The 14,697-nt window shown below is 57.3% G+C and overlaps 2 protein-coding genes across 6 annotated transcripts; both read right to left on the bottom strand.

Annotated features, from left to right (window-relative positions):
• Nucleotides 1-199: 199 nt before the first annotated feature.
• Nucleotides 200-3,536, bottom strand: CCDC106 (coiled-coil domain containing 106). 4 transcript variants are annotated; one of them, XM_003766728.3, is made up of 5 exons: nucleotides 3,471-3,536; nucleotides 3,192-3,302; nucleotides 2,930-3,106; nucleotides 2,618-2,827; nucleotides 200-1,659 (listed from the first exon to the last, which is right to left on the bottom strand). In XM_003766728.3, the coding sequence occupies exons 1-5, from the start codon at nucleotides 3,499-3,501 to the stop codon at nucleotides 1,343-1,345; spliced, it is 846 nt and encodes a 281-aa protein (XP_003766776.1). In that variant the 5' UTR covers nucleotides 3,502-3,536; the 3' UTR covers nucleotides 200-1,342. The 4 variants fall into 4 exon arrangements, with proteins under 4 accessions (XP_003766776.1, XP_031819388.1, XP_031819386.1 ...); XM_031963528.1 differs by having other exon boundaries at nucleotides 2,618-3,106; XM_031963526.1 differs by having other exon boundaries at nucleotides 3,192-3,515.
• Nucleotides 3,537-5,367: 1,831 nt separating this feature from the next.
• LOC100918468 (zinc finger protein 581) lies at nucleotides 5,368-7,714 on the bottom strand. 2 transcript variants are annotated; one of them, XM_031963530.1, is made up of 2 exons: nucleotides 7,648-7,714; nucleotides 5,368-6,624 (listed from the first exon to the last, which is right to left on the bottom strand). In XM_031963530.1, exon 2 carries the CDS (start codon nucleotides 6,562-6,564, stop codon nucleotides 6,025-6,027), a length of 540 nt encoding a protein of 179 aa, XP_031819390.1. In that variant the 5' UTR covers nucleotides 6,565-6,624; nucleotides 7,648-7,714; the 3' UTR covers nucleotides 5,368-6,024. The 2 variants fall into 2 exon arrangements, with proteins under 2 accessions (XP_031819390.1, XP_031819389.1); XM_031963529.1 differs by lacking the exon at nucleotides 7,648-7,714 and adding an exon at nucleotides 7,503-7,597.
• Nucleotides 7,715-14,697: the final 6,983 nt, after the last annotated feature.

Genomic DNA, 14,697 nt, shown 5'->3' with positions numbered 1-14,697 from the left:
CCCGGGCCAGTTAAGACTGTTACCCTTTGCGGTTGCCCTAGAAACGAAGGACCCAGCGGAGCGGCGCCTGCGCCGTAGCCTCGCGGACGGCCAGGCGCTACCTGGAGTGGGGATGGCCCGAGAGCTCGGCTCGCCGCCCGGTCCCCACGCCCCCCAGTCTCCCAACCCCTGTCCCCGAGAGCCAGAAGCGAGGCCAAGGTTATTCCAAATCTGCTGGTTAACTTTTAATTTAAACTCTGTGAATAATTCATTTCTGTTGATCCCGGGCGCCTCAGGGAGCTGCGGGGAGGGAGCGCCCCCTTCTTAGTCCCCGCCCCCTCCCGGGAAGGGGGGGAGGGCCGGCCCCCCCCACCCGGCGCTGGGAGCGGGAGCGGGAGCGGGAGGCCAGGCCCCGGAGACCCAGCGCGGAAAGGACTTATCCAAGGTCTCGCAGAAGCAAACCGGCCTAGGGAAGGGAAGGGAGGGGAGGGGAGTCCTAGCCAGAGCAGTGAGAAGAAGCCGGGACTCTAAATGCACCCGAGCCTGGCCGCTGGGGGAACCCCTGCAGAACGCCCTGGCACCTCAGCTTGCGTTGGGGACGAGGAGATCCGATTCAGAATCAAGGAACGCAAACCGGGGCCGGGGTTGGGAAACTGAGGCCGATAGCATGGAAGGTGATATATACATACAGATACACTGGCTCCCCCAGGGGAGCCAGCAAGACCCACCCTCACCCCCTGGAACATCGCGTAAACACACACACGCATCCTTGCTGGGGGGGAGGGTGCGGAAGGGAGGACAGGGAGGGGCAGAATCCCACCCAAGATCTGGGGCTTGGTGGGGCTCCTCGAGGGCCACCACTAAGGGGCCTGGTCCGGCAAGGTACAGTGGTAAATGACCTATCGGTCCTGGGACAGAAGAACCATTTTGGGCCATGAGGGGTTCCCTGGTGAGAAGGGGCGGACAGGAGCCCCGTGAGCATAGGACCCGAGCCAGCTGCTGCCTCTGGAGGACACCTCGAGAGCACAGGGAACAGGATTGTCGCTTGAAAAACCTGCTTAGAGGGGAAGCAGAGTCATAGAGTGGGACCCTGGAGGGGCCGCCTGAAGCAGCCAAATGGGAAGGGGAGGCAGCACCTGAAGGCTAACGGCTGGGGGATGGGGGGGTGGATCCAGACAGGAGAAACGTGATGGAAATGTGATGGTCCATGTGGGATCTCTCCACCAACGGACGGGGATGGGCCCCGGCTGCCTTGGGCATCCAGGCCCAAGAGCCTCCAGGCTGAGGATGCAGGACGGAAGGGACAAAAGGCAGGTGACAGATGGCAGCTGGCTCTGGGAGAATCTGGGGACGGGAATCGGGATCACCGCTTGAAGCGGTACGTGATGGGCAGCAGCAACTTGCTTTTCTTGAGAGCCTGCACCTTCTTCAGCGTCTCGTCGTCCAGCGCCAGGAAGCAGCGGCGGGAGTATTCCAGCAGCCGCTCCTTGGACGGGTCAAACTCGCCAACCTCGGCCAGCTTCTCGGGCGCCACGATGAGCAGCTCGGCAATAGGCGTGGTCAAGGCCACCGTGTTGCGGTCCACCCGGTGGTGCTCAAAGGCCCTTGACATGCTCTTCAGCTTCTGAAAAGTGCCCAAGATCTTCTTGTAGCGGCACAGCACCCCGTCGGCATCCTTCACTGTGAGGCAGGGAGAGAACCCGAGATGAGGGCGCAGAGCTCCTTCCTCCGAGACACCCCAGGGGGCTGGCTTGGCTCGGCTCGGGAGTTCCCCAAAAGGGGCTTGGGGTGGTGACCTCAACAGCCAGAACTGTGATTTCACTCCTCCCTCACTTAGGATACCCTCCCCCAGGACCCCGAGAAGATGGCTCGGCTCTCTCCGCCACTCATCCCTGTCTCCCACCCAACATGCTCTCAGAATTCTGGGGAAGGATTCTTGCCCCCGTTTACAGATGACAACTGAGTTTATGGGGCTTGACCCTAAAATCCAGAAGTCCCCTAGATGAGATCTGAACCCTGGTATCTAGGCTCCTGGTCTGCCCGTGAGGTCACTTCTCACAACTTAGCCATAGCACCAGTACTGAACCCAGGTGCCCCGACTTCTACAGAGCCTTCCAATTCATCACAAGGCCTCCCAGACGGAGGAAGGCAGAATCTGGGAGAGCAAGGAGGGTTAGGGCTGGCAACCCCCTTGCCAACGTGATCCTGGCCGCCTGAGGCGGGGAGCAAAGCTGGACCTGCCCCGTTCTGGGGTCCCTGATGTTTCCGGGGTGGGGACTGCTAAGCTAGGAGCCAGGTACTGGAGGGACACGGGAGGTCCTGCCACCCGGAGGGCAAAGGGAACCTGTGCCAGGCCCTCCGCCGAGTGCTTCACCAATAGGGCTTATCTGAATCTCCCTTTATTCCCCATTCTGCAGTGGAGCAATCGGAGCTGACGTGATTTGTCCACGGTTCTGAGGCTGGACTTGAATTCAGGTCTATCCGGCCCGAGGTCCGGCACTGTCGGTTGCCCAGGGCTCAGAAAAGAGAGGGCAGGACAGCCAGACGCCAGGATCTCGGGGAGGGCAGATACACTCATCTGCCAGAAAACCCAGTCCACTGCTCCCCCATCATCCCTCCTTCATCCTCCCACACTCACCCCTCTGCCTCTCGCGGGCCTTGGGCTTCCCGAATCTCCTGCGGCCGGCGCCCCCCTTCTGCTTCTGGCGCTTCCTCTCGGCAGAGCCCCCCTCCTCCGAGCAGCCGCTGAGGGATGAGGCCGCTGACTCTGGGTCGGAGGCCTCCCCTCCGCCGCGGCCCTCTGTGCCCTCTGCCCGCCGGGGCCCGGGTTTGCCCCGGCAGTGGTCCTCTGGGGATGGGAAAGAGACAAGGAGAGAGATGGCTCTCTCCCGAAGGGTGGCGGGGGAGGAGCCGAGCCTCGGCCGGCCGGAGCCCCTGGCCTGCCCACTACCTGCGTCCATGCGGGCCGAGGAGATGAACTTGTCCAGCTGGCAGCGCAGGAAGTCCCGCTCTTCCTCCAGGTCCTCGATGCGCTTCTGCAGCCAGGAGTTCCGCTCCAAGGCCATGTGCAGCTGGGTTTTCACGCTATTCATCAGCGCCAGGGTGGGGGATGTGGGCTCCGGGGGCTCTGGGGGAAGGGCCCAGAGAGGGTGAGAAGGGCAAGGCTCTCCCGGCGGGGCCCTGCGCCCCCCTCCCCCGGCCCTCAGGCTCACCCTCGAAGCTGCCCTGGGGAGGACTCAGGCCGTAGAAGATCTGGGGGGACTCTAGAGGAGGGGTCTCGTTGAATGGGATGGAGATCTCAAAGCTCTCCTCATCCTTCTTCACTGGAAGGGAAGGGAAGGTGGGATCGGGAAAAGCTTCCGACCTCCCGACGTCTCGGCCGCCGCCTCCTCCTCCTCCCCAACCTCGGCCCGGGACGCTGAAATGGCACCACCCGCCCCCTCCCCGCGCCGCCCGTGGTGGAGTCCCGGGGGAAGGAAGGGGCTGCTCACTTGTCCGCCTCCGGCCGTTCCGCTCGTTCATGACGCAGCCTCGGCCGGACCCTGGCTTCCCGGCGCCTCAGGGGCACTGGATGAGAGACCAGCCACAGGTGAGCCGGGGGAAGGGGAGGGGCGGGGGGGCACGGAGAGCGCTCCCCACCCCGGAGTGGAACACCTGGAGGGGGCGGGCGATGGACAGTCCCCGCGCCAGCGCGGGCATCCCTCCTCCCCCGCAGCCCCGATGCTCCACGCAGCCCGCCCGCACACGCGTGGACCTCCGGTCCCCATTGTCCGATGGTACTGGAGCCGCCGGCGCATGCGTCTCGGCAGGGGAGGGGGAAGGGGTGCGTCTCGCGTGGGGCCCCCCTCCGCCCCCGCCCTTTGTCCCACGGGCCCCCCCCCGGCTCGCATCGAGGTCGGGGACTCGGGATTGGGCTGGAGGTCCGACCGATCTCCCCTCCTCCTCATACCTTCCACCCACACACCCCGCCCACGGTCCCACGCTCACCCACCCGCGCGGCGCGGACTCCGGCCCCGGGAGCAGCGGCGGCGCCCATGCCCAGCTCCGGGGATCGTCTGCAAAGTGCCACCGGCGCGGGGGGCGGAGGAAAGCTCCCCCCACCCAGCCCACGCCACGCCGCCCTCCCCCCCGCGCGCGATCGGAGCGTGAGCGCGCCCCCGCACCGGGCGGAGCCAGTCACGCGAGCCCAGAGGCTAGCGCCCTACTCGGCACCGGGGGGGGGCGGGTCCCGTGGGGCGCCACGGGAGGGACCCAGAGAGAGGAGAGGGACTTGCGCCACGGAGCGAGTTGAGCATTTGTGTGACGGGCCCTAGCGGCCTCCGCTCCAAAGCGCCTCCCTCCAACCCAGGGGCTGCGGTGACTGCCCAGGGCGGGCAGGGACCTTCGGCAAATTCCTGAAGCCGTGACCTCCCGAAAGGACGGGGGAGGGGGAGGGGAGGGGAGGAGCCGTAGCCAGGGGCCGCAGGAAAATTCTGGGACTCCGGGAAACGTCCAGGTATCGCTCATCCCCTCCCTGCTTCCCTCCGAATGCGCTTTAGGGTTCTGGTGGCTGCGACCCAACCTCGGAGCTCACAGACGAGAAACTGAGGCCCAGAAAGGGGAGGAGACTTGTCTCAAGGTCATAGGGCACACAATGGCCTTACATGGGAGCCCCAACTCCAGAGGTGGCGCCTTTCACTGCCCCATCCTACCTGCAGCCCCGCAGGTGGGTCCATCTAAGAGCCCAAAGAGGTTCACCCTTGTCCCGGGGCCCCGACCTCCCAAGTAGAGCTGGCTCTCTTCCCCACCCCACCCCCAGGGCGCCACTGGCCCACTTTGGGGTCAAAAGACTTTACTGATGGGGCAGCCCCTACCTCCCCCGGCCCTGCGCCCATGACGCACTCAGCGGCACTGGGCAATTTGTAGAAGGGGAGCGTCCTCTGTTCCCCTCCACCCCGGTCTGTCATTAGGCCCGGAGCACAGTGTGTGGCCTGGAGGGAGCACCTAATAAATGCATGTTCACGGGTTCTTTTATTCCAAAATAGAGCTGTGACTGTCTGGGGGATGGGGTTTTGAACCCCAATTCCGACTCCAAATCCAGTGTTCAAAGAGCTGTCCCCCAGGGCAGAGCTCGGGAAAGCTGTTAAGGCAGCTTGAACCCAGACCCTGAACCCTGTACCAAACTTCCACCAAAGATGCTTACCCACCCAGAAGGATGAACTTTAGATCCAGCCCCCCCCCCCAATTCTTCCGTTCACTAGCATCCTATCCACTGGAAGCCCTTTGGTTAAAGCCCCGGGGAAAGAGGAGCCCTTCCCAAGGAGCAGGGCCAGGAGGGTCCCACAGTAGGGCCGCTGAGGGGCTCCCACCCTCCCTCCACAGGAGGAACCACCCATCAGTCTTGGGAAAGATTTTGTCACACACCAATCCCGAGTCTCCTCACTGAAAACTCTTTGCATTTATTCTGCTCATTGGTTTGCAGCCCTTGGGGCCGGGATGGGGCCTTTCCTCACCACAAGGCCCGGCCTACAAAGAGAGGCAGAGGAGACATCCCATCTGCCCCCAGGGCAGTTCTAGGGGATCCCCCGCTGCTTTGGGACCTGGCAGCCCAGTGCTCTCCCAGGTGGGAGTGGGGGTGGGATGGAGGCTCCCCCAGCTCCTTCAGACCCTCCGCAAATGGCCACCAGAAGACCTACAGCCTAGTGGGGCGGCTGCTCAGATTCTTCCCACGCACCAAATGCTTCCTCTGAGAAAGGAAGGGCCGGCCACCCCCTCGAAGAGGCGCCTCCCAGGCCGGGAGCCGCACCCGTGTCCAGCAGGCTGGAGCTGACGGGGACCTGAGAGGTCATCTTAGTCTGACGCCCTCATGGCAGAAGGGAGGAAAGTGGCCCGGAGACATGACTGGTCCGAGCCAGGGTGCCAGCCTCAGAGCTCTTGGTTGGTGTGTGTGTGGAGGTCCTGCCCCTCGGCCCTGAACTTGAGGGGGATTATCCGAGCCCCAGCTCTCCGGTCCTTTCCCCTGGTCGGGGCCCCCGCGGGGACACAGCCAGGCTCTTCAGACCCCTGTCACGGATGCTTCCTCCGAGTGTGTCTCTGCAGGGTATTTCTCTCACTGAAGCGCCGAGGGCAGTGAGGGCACTGGAAGGGTCGCTCGCCCGAGTGGACGCGGCTGTGCTGGGCCAGCTCCCCCGCGTCTCGGAATCTCCGGGGACACAGGGGACAGGCGTGGGGCCGGCCGCCCCCCACCCTGTGCGTGGACCGGTGGCGGGCCAGGTGGCTGGCCCGCTTGAAGGCTTTCCCACAGACCGCGCAGACGAAGGGCTTGAGCTCCGAGTGGGAGACGCTGTGTCTCTGGAGATAGGACAAGTACTCGAAGACTCGGGAACACACGGGACAGCTGTAGCACTTTCGGGAGGTGGAGCCCACCGCCACCTCCCCCGCGGGGGTCTCGGCCTCCTCTTCCACCAGCACCGTGTAGGGAACGCCCTGCGTGTCGATGAGGAGGTAGCGGCCAAGCCTGGGGGGCTGTGCGGGAGCCTCGGGGGTGGACGAGGGGCCCGGTTCTGGGGAGGGAGACGCCTGGGGGGGAGGAGGTTCCATGGCCATGGCCCAGGAGGATGGCAAGGGCTGTGACGGAGGCGGCAGCTACATCCGCAGGAGGGGGGCCTGCAGAGAGAGAATGGCCGGCCGTCTCAGCCTCGGGCCCTGCCTCAAGGTGCTGTTCTTAGGGCCCCCTCGGACTCCTCCTGTCTTCTGGGCCCTTCCTTCTGCAGGGGACTTGAATCGGCCTGGCCCTGGTCCCCCCCCTCCCCGGGGGCCTTGCTGGCTCAGGACCAGAGGGACCAGAAGTGCATCTGGCTCAGTCCCCCTGACCTTACAGATGAGGACCCTGGGAGCCAGAGCCGGGAAAGATTCTCTCCAAAGTCCCACAACTTTTAGCCCAGGGATGATGTGGACCTACCTAGGGAGCCTGAACTCCCCAGAGCCAATCAACAGGCCTCCCTGCCCTGCCCCCTCCCAACCCTAGCAGGGTCTCTACTCTCTCCCCTGGACGTGCCCCTCACCTGCCCAATGAGGGTCCGAGGGTTGGTTCTCCCTTCTACCCCCCCTGCCCAGCCCCGCCCCTCTCACCCCAGTACTTCCCTAGCCTGCCCCTCCACCCCAAGCCCTCTCTATCCCCTAGGGTCCCCTCTCCCACAGCTCTTAGCCCCGCCCCTTCATCCTCAGGGTGCCCCTCCCCCAGATCTCCCTAGCTCCACCCCCTTTATTCCCCCGGGCTCCCTTTTTAGCCCCACCCCTCCACCTCAGGGCTCCCCTTTTAGCCCCTCCCCCTTTGTCCCCCAGGGCTCCCCTGCCCCAGCCCTCCCTAACCCCGCCCCCTCCTTCCCCCAGGGTTCCCCTCCTTAGTCCCGCCTTCTCTAGCCCTCAAGGCCCCCCTCCCCCAGGGCTCCTCGGCCCCGCCCCTCTCTACCCCACCCCGGCTCCTTCCCTCCCCCCATTGGCCCCTCTAGGCCCGCCCGCCTTCTCGATGCCCGGCGCCCTACTCGGTGCAGCGGCGCTAGGCCGGGGTCCGAGGTCCAGACCTGGCCGCCCCCCCCGGGTCTGGCGGCGTCAGGGGGATGGGAGGGGGCGCGGATGAACGAGGGGGGCGGCGGGAGGGAGCTAGCGAGGGGGCGGGGCGCGGGCTACCGGAAGAGCTCCGGCCGGAAGCCGCGTCCGCGGGAGGAAGGTTCCGAGGACCCGGGAGGGTCTCTCCCACCCCCACCCCGCACCCCGCACCGTGCGCCTGCGCGCTTTAGTCCCGCCCGCAAGCCGATGACGTCAAGCCCAGGAGCGTTAGTGGAGGGGAGGCAAACTTGGGACTGGGGCCCCCCCTCCTCGCGAGGGTTCGGGGTGGGGGGCTGCGAGGTCCCGGGCCGAACGCCCTGGTCCTCCCCGGGCGCTGGTGCCTGCCCTCGGCCCTGACCCAAGGCTGGCCGGGCTTCCGGAGGGTGCGGCCCGAGCGGGGGGCAGGAAACGGGGCTCGGCTCCCCCCGGCCCCCAGATCGTCCCGCCGCTGGCGGCCTCGAGCGGGGAGCGGGACCTTGTGCGGCTCTGCCGGCCCTTGGCTCCTCTGCCGGCCCTCGGCTCCTGCCCCGCCCGGGCGGCGCGCCCCGCACCGGCCCAGCCGCGGGACGCAGCCGAGGCTGAGGGGTCTGGCCGGGGGGAGGCTGCTCCGGACACAAAGCTGGCCCCAGGGAGGCCGGCCAGGCCCGAGGCTCAGTGTCTCCCCAAGGCCTGCCTCCCTTACCCCCTGGTCCGCCTGCCTAGGGCTGCTCGGGCCGGATCCAGGGCTCCCCGGGAGCCAGAAGTCCCCCAGGATCAGAGCACCCGGAGCTTCCCCTCAGGCCCAAAGGCAGCTCTCCTGCCCGCGCCCCCGCCCACCCTGTACTTCCCAGAGTTTCCGTCCCTTCCAAACTCCCCCCAAATCCTGCTCATCGCGTCTCCCCCTCTGTGCACCCCTCTCCAGGTGGGAGGATTGCCCGGGCTCTCTCAGCTCCTGTGCTTTTGGGTCCTACCTCTACTCCATTCTACAAACGATCCAGTTCTGTGTGTGAGGGGCCGGCCTCTCCCTTGGGTGTCCCCCACCCTGTCCCTCTAAATCCATTGTCTAGCTAAACGGCCTGCCCAACTTGCATCCCTTTCTATTCCCCCAATGGCCCCTCAGCTCCTACAAGAAAGACCTTTGTGGCTAAATCCTTCCCACCCCAAGGGTTTCCTCCCCTAATTCACAAGTATAATGCCGGCTCAGGTGGTGTCTCCCCAGTTCCCCATCTGGGGTCTTCCTATCCCCTCTCCTCTCTGCCCCCTCCTTTGTTCCCCCACTCCCCTTGTTTTATCCTGGTCTCTCCATCCTTGCCAGAGCCAAGAGCCTGAGGGACACCCCAACGCTCCTGTCTCCTCCGCTGGTGTCTCTCCTGAGTGCCTAGAACGTTGCCTGCCTGCCCCCTCGCCCACGATAGGAGCTGGAGGGGAGTCCACTGGTTTGCAGGCCTAGCTTCCTTTCCAGGAGCCTGCCCAAAGGGTTCCTGGGCCTGTCACTGAGCACAACGTGGAGTCTCTCCCACTTAGAATGTGAACTCTGGAAGAGTAACCGGGGGAATTCTGGATGACTTTTTAAATTTTAATAGTATTTTATTTTTCCTAATACATGCAAAGATAGTTTTCAACATTCATCTTTGCCGAACCTCGTGTTTCTCCTCCTCCCTCCCCTTCCCCAAGACAGCAGGCAGTCCCTTATAGGTTAAACCCGTGCAGTTCTCCCAAACACTAATATATTCATCATGGGGACCTTCCAGTGCTTCACGGAGAATCTTTTCCATCCAACTCCACACTCTGAATCATCTTAGAACGTATAACTTGAAGATGAAGGCCTTAGAGAGCTAGCCCCATCCTTTCATTTGACAGAAGCGGAAGGTAGAAAGCAGCCCTGTAAAAGGCTCAGCAGCCTTCACACCAGAAGTACTAGTTTTCCCTGCACGCACCTTCACCCCATTGCCAGAGGTAGCTCAGTGTAGCTCAGTGTTTTGGATGCTCTGTTAGAGGACAAGTTAATACTGATTCCTAAATGGAAGCCCACAGAGTCTTTAGGTTAACCTCATTGTTGTACGACTGGGAAACTTGCACCATCCACCAGCACATCAGGAAACGGAATCGCTGCCATTGAATTGTCTTAGGAAGATTCTGGAGATCCCCTGGCAACCTAAGGTCCCAGACACTGAGGTCCTCTCCTGAGCTAAACTGCCAAGTGTCCCAACTCTGCTGCCGAGGACACAGCTCTGTTGTGCTGGCCACAGTGTTCTATTGCCAAGTGTATATTTGCCAAACAAATTTATTTTATGGAAAACTCACAGGGCAAGCGCTCGCGAGATGGGCAGAAAAACCAATACAAGGACATGTCGCTCTGAAGAACTTTAGAATCAATTGTATGACACGGGAGACCCCGGCGTGAAACCGCCCAGCATGGCGTACCTTTAACAGAGAAGGTACCGTGCTCCACAAACAAAGTAGAATTCATTTAGCTTAGAAGAGATGTGAGATACACAAAGTTAGAGAAGCCCCCCTCCCCCACAAGTGTTCATAGGGACTATTTGTGTCCGCCCCGTGGCCAAGTATTCCAAACTTGTCTGATTTTGGACAACGGTAATTCGGTTCTAACATAGGTCGTTTTGGTCCTCTTGGAGAACAAAGGACAACAAGAAGTGGAAACTGAGGCATAGAATATGGTTGGCCTGAGGACCTACAACCAGGAAATAGCAAAGGCAGGCTTTAGATTCTGAATTGGATGCTCTTTTCATTTGTACATAAGCTCTTTGAGGGCAGAAAGTTGTTAGGATTATTACAAAGTACTAAGTCAGTGGAAATGATAGAGATAATAGTTATCTAATTTAGCATGGCTCAGTATGATAACGAGATGTTATGGGCCAGAACTTGAAACAAGGTACTAAGTGGAATTGAGGAAATAGTGGTTAAATTTAGTTTAGCATTGATTTAATCCTACAACAAATCATTGTTTCCTAGTGATATAATGATTGGTGTTTACTCAGTGTGGGGCATATAAATAAGAAGCTCTCAGGGCCAGAAGGGACAAGCACACTAGAAGCTCTCAGAGCCTCAGCCAGGAGTCAGTCCGGGACATTCAGGAGCCAGAGAAGGCAGTCATGGAGAACGAGGGAAGACTAGAGAAGTGGTGGCAGGCTGTCTTGTGGAGAATACTGAAACCAAGACAAATTCAGGAGGACCTCAAGAAGGTGGCACAAGCAGAGAAGACAAAGCTTTGGCGGCAGAAGCTTAAACTCTCGGAACCAAAGAGAGAGAGAGATGCCTTTAAAAAAAGCTAACTGGGTCACAGGAAAGGAAACAAGACTTGGAAAGAGACAATAAAGGATTTGGACTTTAATACCTGGCTGCATTTGGGGTGATTACTGAACTGAAACAAAGGCTGTTCCCAGAAACCTCCCAAGAAACCTGCTCCAAGATAATACTATAGTTTAGAGAAGAATATTATACAAAGTGCCTTTGCATCCTGACACATAGTATGTGCTGGATAAATGCTCTTTCATCCATTCTTTCTGAATGTGGCTTTATGGTTACATCATTTCTCTATTCACAAATGTTTCAGTGGCATTCCATGACTTACAGGGTAAAATATACACCCCTGTTCCTGACATTTGAGGCTCCCTACGATCAGTATACAAGTTGTTCTCCAGCTTTATTTCAATGTAGTTCGCCTCACATCTTGTAGACGCCAGTCAAATTAGACAACTGGCACTTTCTTCCATTGTCCATCACGTCTAGTCTTATTTCCATGCTTTGATTTCGTGTCATCCCTCAATTAAAATCAATCCAATGAGTATTAAGTACTCATGGTACTTATGTACCACGCAGTTTGCTATATGCTGGAGCTGGGGATGTATAGTCAAAAACAATCCTTGCTTTCAAGGAACTTTGTGCCATTATCTTTCTATGGACGTGGTAATGGGAAAGAAAATCTTGATTCAGTCAGATGCTCTGAATCCTGAAGCTGTTACTTATTATCAGTGTCTTCAAAGAAGTCATGTAACCTTTGAGCAATTTGCTCATCTGCAAAATGAGCGTCGGGGCAGACGACCTCTAAAAGCCCCTTCTAGCTCTACATCCATGATCCTTGATCCCAAGATTGTCCTTTCACTCTCCCTTCAGAACTCAGAACACAGCCCACCTCCCCAGGAAGTCTTCCTTGCTCCCATCAACTTAAAGAGCCTCCTCCCACCTCAGCTGGACTGAGCTCTCTGACTTTTCTTCCCTTCTGGTCACTCCTTACTCAACTTGTCTGGCTCCCTTCCAAGTTTCTCTGCTCTCCCCCTCCATTCAACCGTGAGTTTTTTTGAGGGCGGGGACGATGTTCATGCTGAGGTTGAGTCCTCCAGGGTCCCTCAAGCCCCCCCCTAACCGTCCCAGAAGTCTCCTTCCTCCTCCCTCCTCTCCCCCATCCCCTAGCTATATTAACCTTCAAAGCCCATCCTCCTTGCCCTGAGGTAGGACAGAGCCGCTACTCCCATTTACTTTGAAGCCAGCATCTCTCTGCCCCACCCTCTCTGTTCTCCACCCACCCCCCACTCCCATCCCCTCTATCCTCCTCTCCTCTCTATGATCTCTAGCGGGAGCTCAGCCTCCAGCCTAAGCTGTTCCGGGACTCGTCCCATACCATGTAGATACAGTTGCTTCTGGAGGATCCGCTGCTGGAGGGGGAATCGGGTGGCGGGACACTCCTGGGCGCTCCCAGAAAGGGGGGGGGGGGTAACCGACGTCCTCGGGAGCAAGATTCCCGGCTTTCTTTGGGTTTAGAGATCAGGATTTGACCTGCCTCACCCTCCACCTCACAGCAGATTAAAATGAGACCCGAGAGCCCAATTTCCTCTCCCTTGTCATTTTGCAAATAAGGAAACTGAGGCATCAATAGACTGGAATTTCCCAGAAGGAAGGAGCTGCCTCACTTTTATGCACCAGTGCCTAATTTATAGTGACATTTAATAAAGACTTGTTTGATGAATTTGTAAATAAATGAACAGATGAATGAATGAGCTGAGTAGAATTTCACAGTCACACAAGTAGAAAATGACAATTGAGATTTAAACCTGGTTCATCTTTTATTCAACTCTTAGAGCAAAGTAGCCCCCACTATAATGTTTCTACAAGAATGGGGTTTTACAGGGACACTAATACATTGTGAATACATCCAGCCATTCTGGAGAGCAATTTGGAACTATGCTCAAAAAGTTACCAAACTGTGCATACCCTTTGATTCAGCAGAGTTTCTACTGGGCTTATACCCCAAAGGGATCCTTAAAGAAGGGAAAGGGACCTGTATATGCATGAATGTTTGTGGCAGCCCTCTTTGGAGTGATCAGAAACTGGAAACGGAGTGGATGCCCCTCAATTGGAGAATGGCTGAATAAATTGTGGTATATGAATATTATGGAATATTATTGTTCGGTAAGAAACAACCAACAGGATGAATACAGAGAGGCTTGGAGAGAATTACATGAACTGATGCTGAGTGAAATGAGCAGGACCAGGAGATCATTATATATTTCAACAACGATACTATATGATGATCAATTCTGATGAATGTGGCCATTTCCAGCAATGAGATGAACCAAATCACTTCTAATAGAGCAGTAAGGAACTAAACCAGTGACACCCAGCAAAAGAACTCTGGGAGATGACAAAGAACCATTACATTGAATTCCCAATCCCTATATTTTTGCCCGCCTGCATTTTTGATTTTCTTCACAGGCAAATTGTACAATATTTCAGAGTCCGATTCTTTTTGCACAGCAAAATAACAGTTTGGATATTACTTGTTTTGCATTTAATTTATACTTTAACATATTTAATATGTATTGGTTGTCCTGCCATCTAGGGGAGGGGATGGGGGGAAGGAGGGGAAAAATTGGAACAAAAGGTTTGGGAATTGTTAATACTGTAAAATTACCCATGCATATAACTTGTAAATAAAAAGGTATTAAAAATTAAGAAAAAAGAACGGGGTTTTATAGACCTCAGATAGTAGGATGAGTCAAAGTCTCCCATCCCACTTTAGAGAAGCAGCTCTCATGGTTGGTGGTCCTTGACATCAAGCAGCCTTTGCTCCTGATTCTGCTCTGCGTGAGCAGGGAGAACCCTAAGACTTGCCATGGAAAACCAATTTTGAGATTATCAAAATCCAATAGATTCTTCTTCACATTAGAACATGGAAAGCCAAAATATCACCAAGCCAGGCTAGCTGAAGCAGGAGGGCACCCTAAAAGAAAAACAGGAAGCATCATATACCAGACAAGTCAAACTCCTTGACCGCCATCTTCTCTCAGACCCTGATGGGGATAGCATAAGATCCTGAGCCAAGAGCCTCAGGAAGAGCAATGCCCAAACTACCAGATCTGCATCGAGCAGAAAGGAAGCCACGGTCCTCATCAAACCAGTCAATAACTGCTGACCAACTCTCGTCAACAGTCATGTGGACACAGGAGCCCTGAACTTAGCAGTACCCTATATACTGCAGACTCTCTTTCCAGCCTTCATCTGGGAAAGTAACTCTTATGAAGGGACCAGCCATTTCCACAATGGCCAATCAACTGCCAAATACAAGATAGACAAATCCTGGCCTTGGTCATACACCATTGGAGAAGGATCTCACAGTGAGAGGAGCAATAGGTAAATCAATGTTTATAGACTACCTCTGATTCTTAGAATATTCTGCCTCCTTTCCCATTATGCAAAACCACTGAAGTAGCAGAGACCACATAGATCTACCTGAGAGTAGTCTGGATCTTCCCACACACATACACTTTGAATAGTCACAAACAATTCATTCCATACTCAATTGTCTGCAGTAGCCAAAGAAGCAGGGCACCCCGAGGAAGTTAAGGCTAGGAAGTGTCACGTTCCGGCCACAACAGACTTCAACCACAACCTTGACCATCATGTCCTCTCAGACCATAACTGGGGAAATCTAAACTCAAGAGCCTTGGGAATGGCAATGCTTCCAGCCCAGTGACCTCAGCCATTATCTTGGGAAACATCGCTCAGGGAGATGCAGCCTGCCCACAACTACTGCGAGTACTACAGCCACATCTACTAAAGACCCAGAAAAGGAAGTTCTCATCAAAGTCCTTGGCCCTCTCCAATGGACCAACGGCAAAAACTGATGGAATTTTA

The sequence above is a fragment of the Sarcophilus harrisii genome, chromosome 3 (assembly GCF_902635505.1).
Source record: "Sarcophilus harrisii chromosome 3, mSarHar1.11, whole genome shotgun sequence".
Taxonomy (NCBI): domain Eukaryota; kingdom Metazoa; phylum Chordata; class Mammalia; order Dasyuromorphia; family Dasyuridae; genus Sarcophilus; species Sarcophilus harrisii.
The sequence above is the reverse complement of the archived record's forward strand: the minus strand, read 5'-3'. Positions and strand labels throughout refer to the sequence as shown.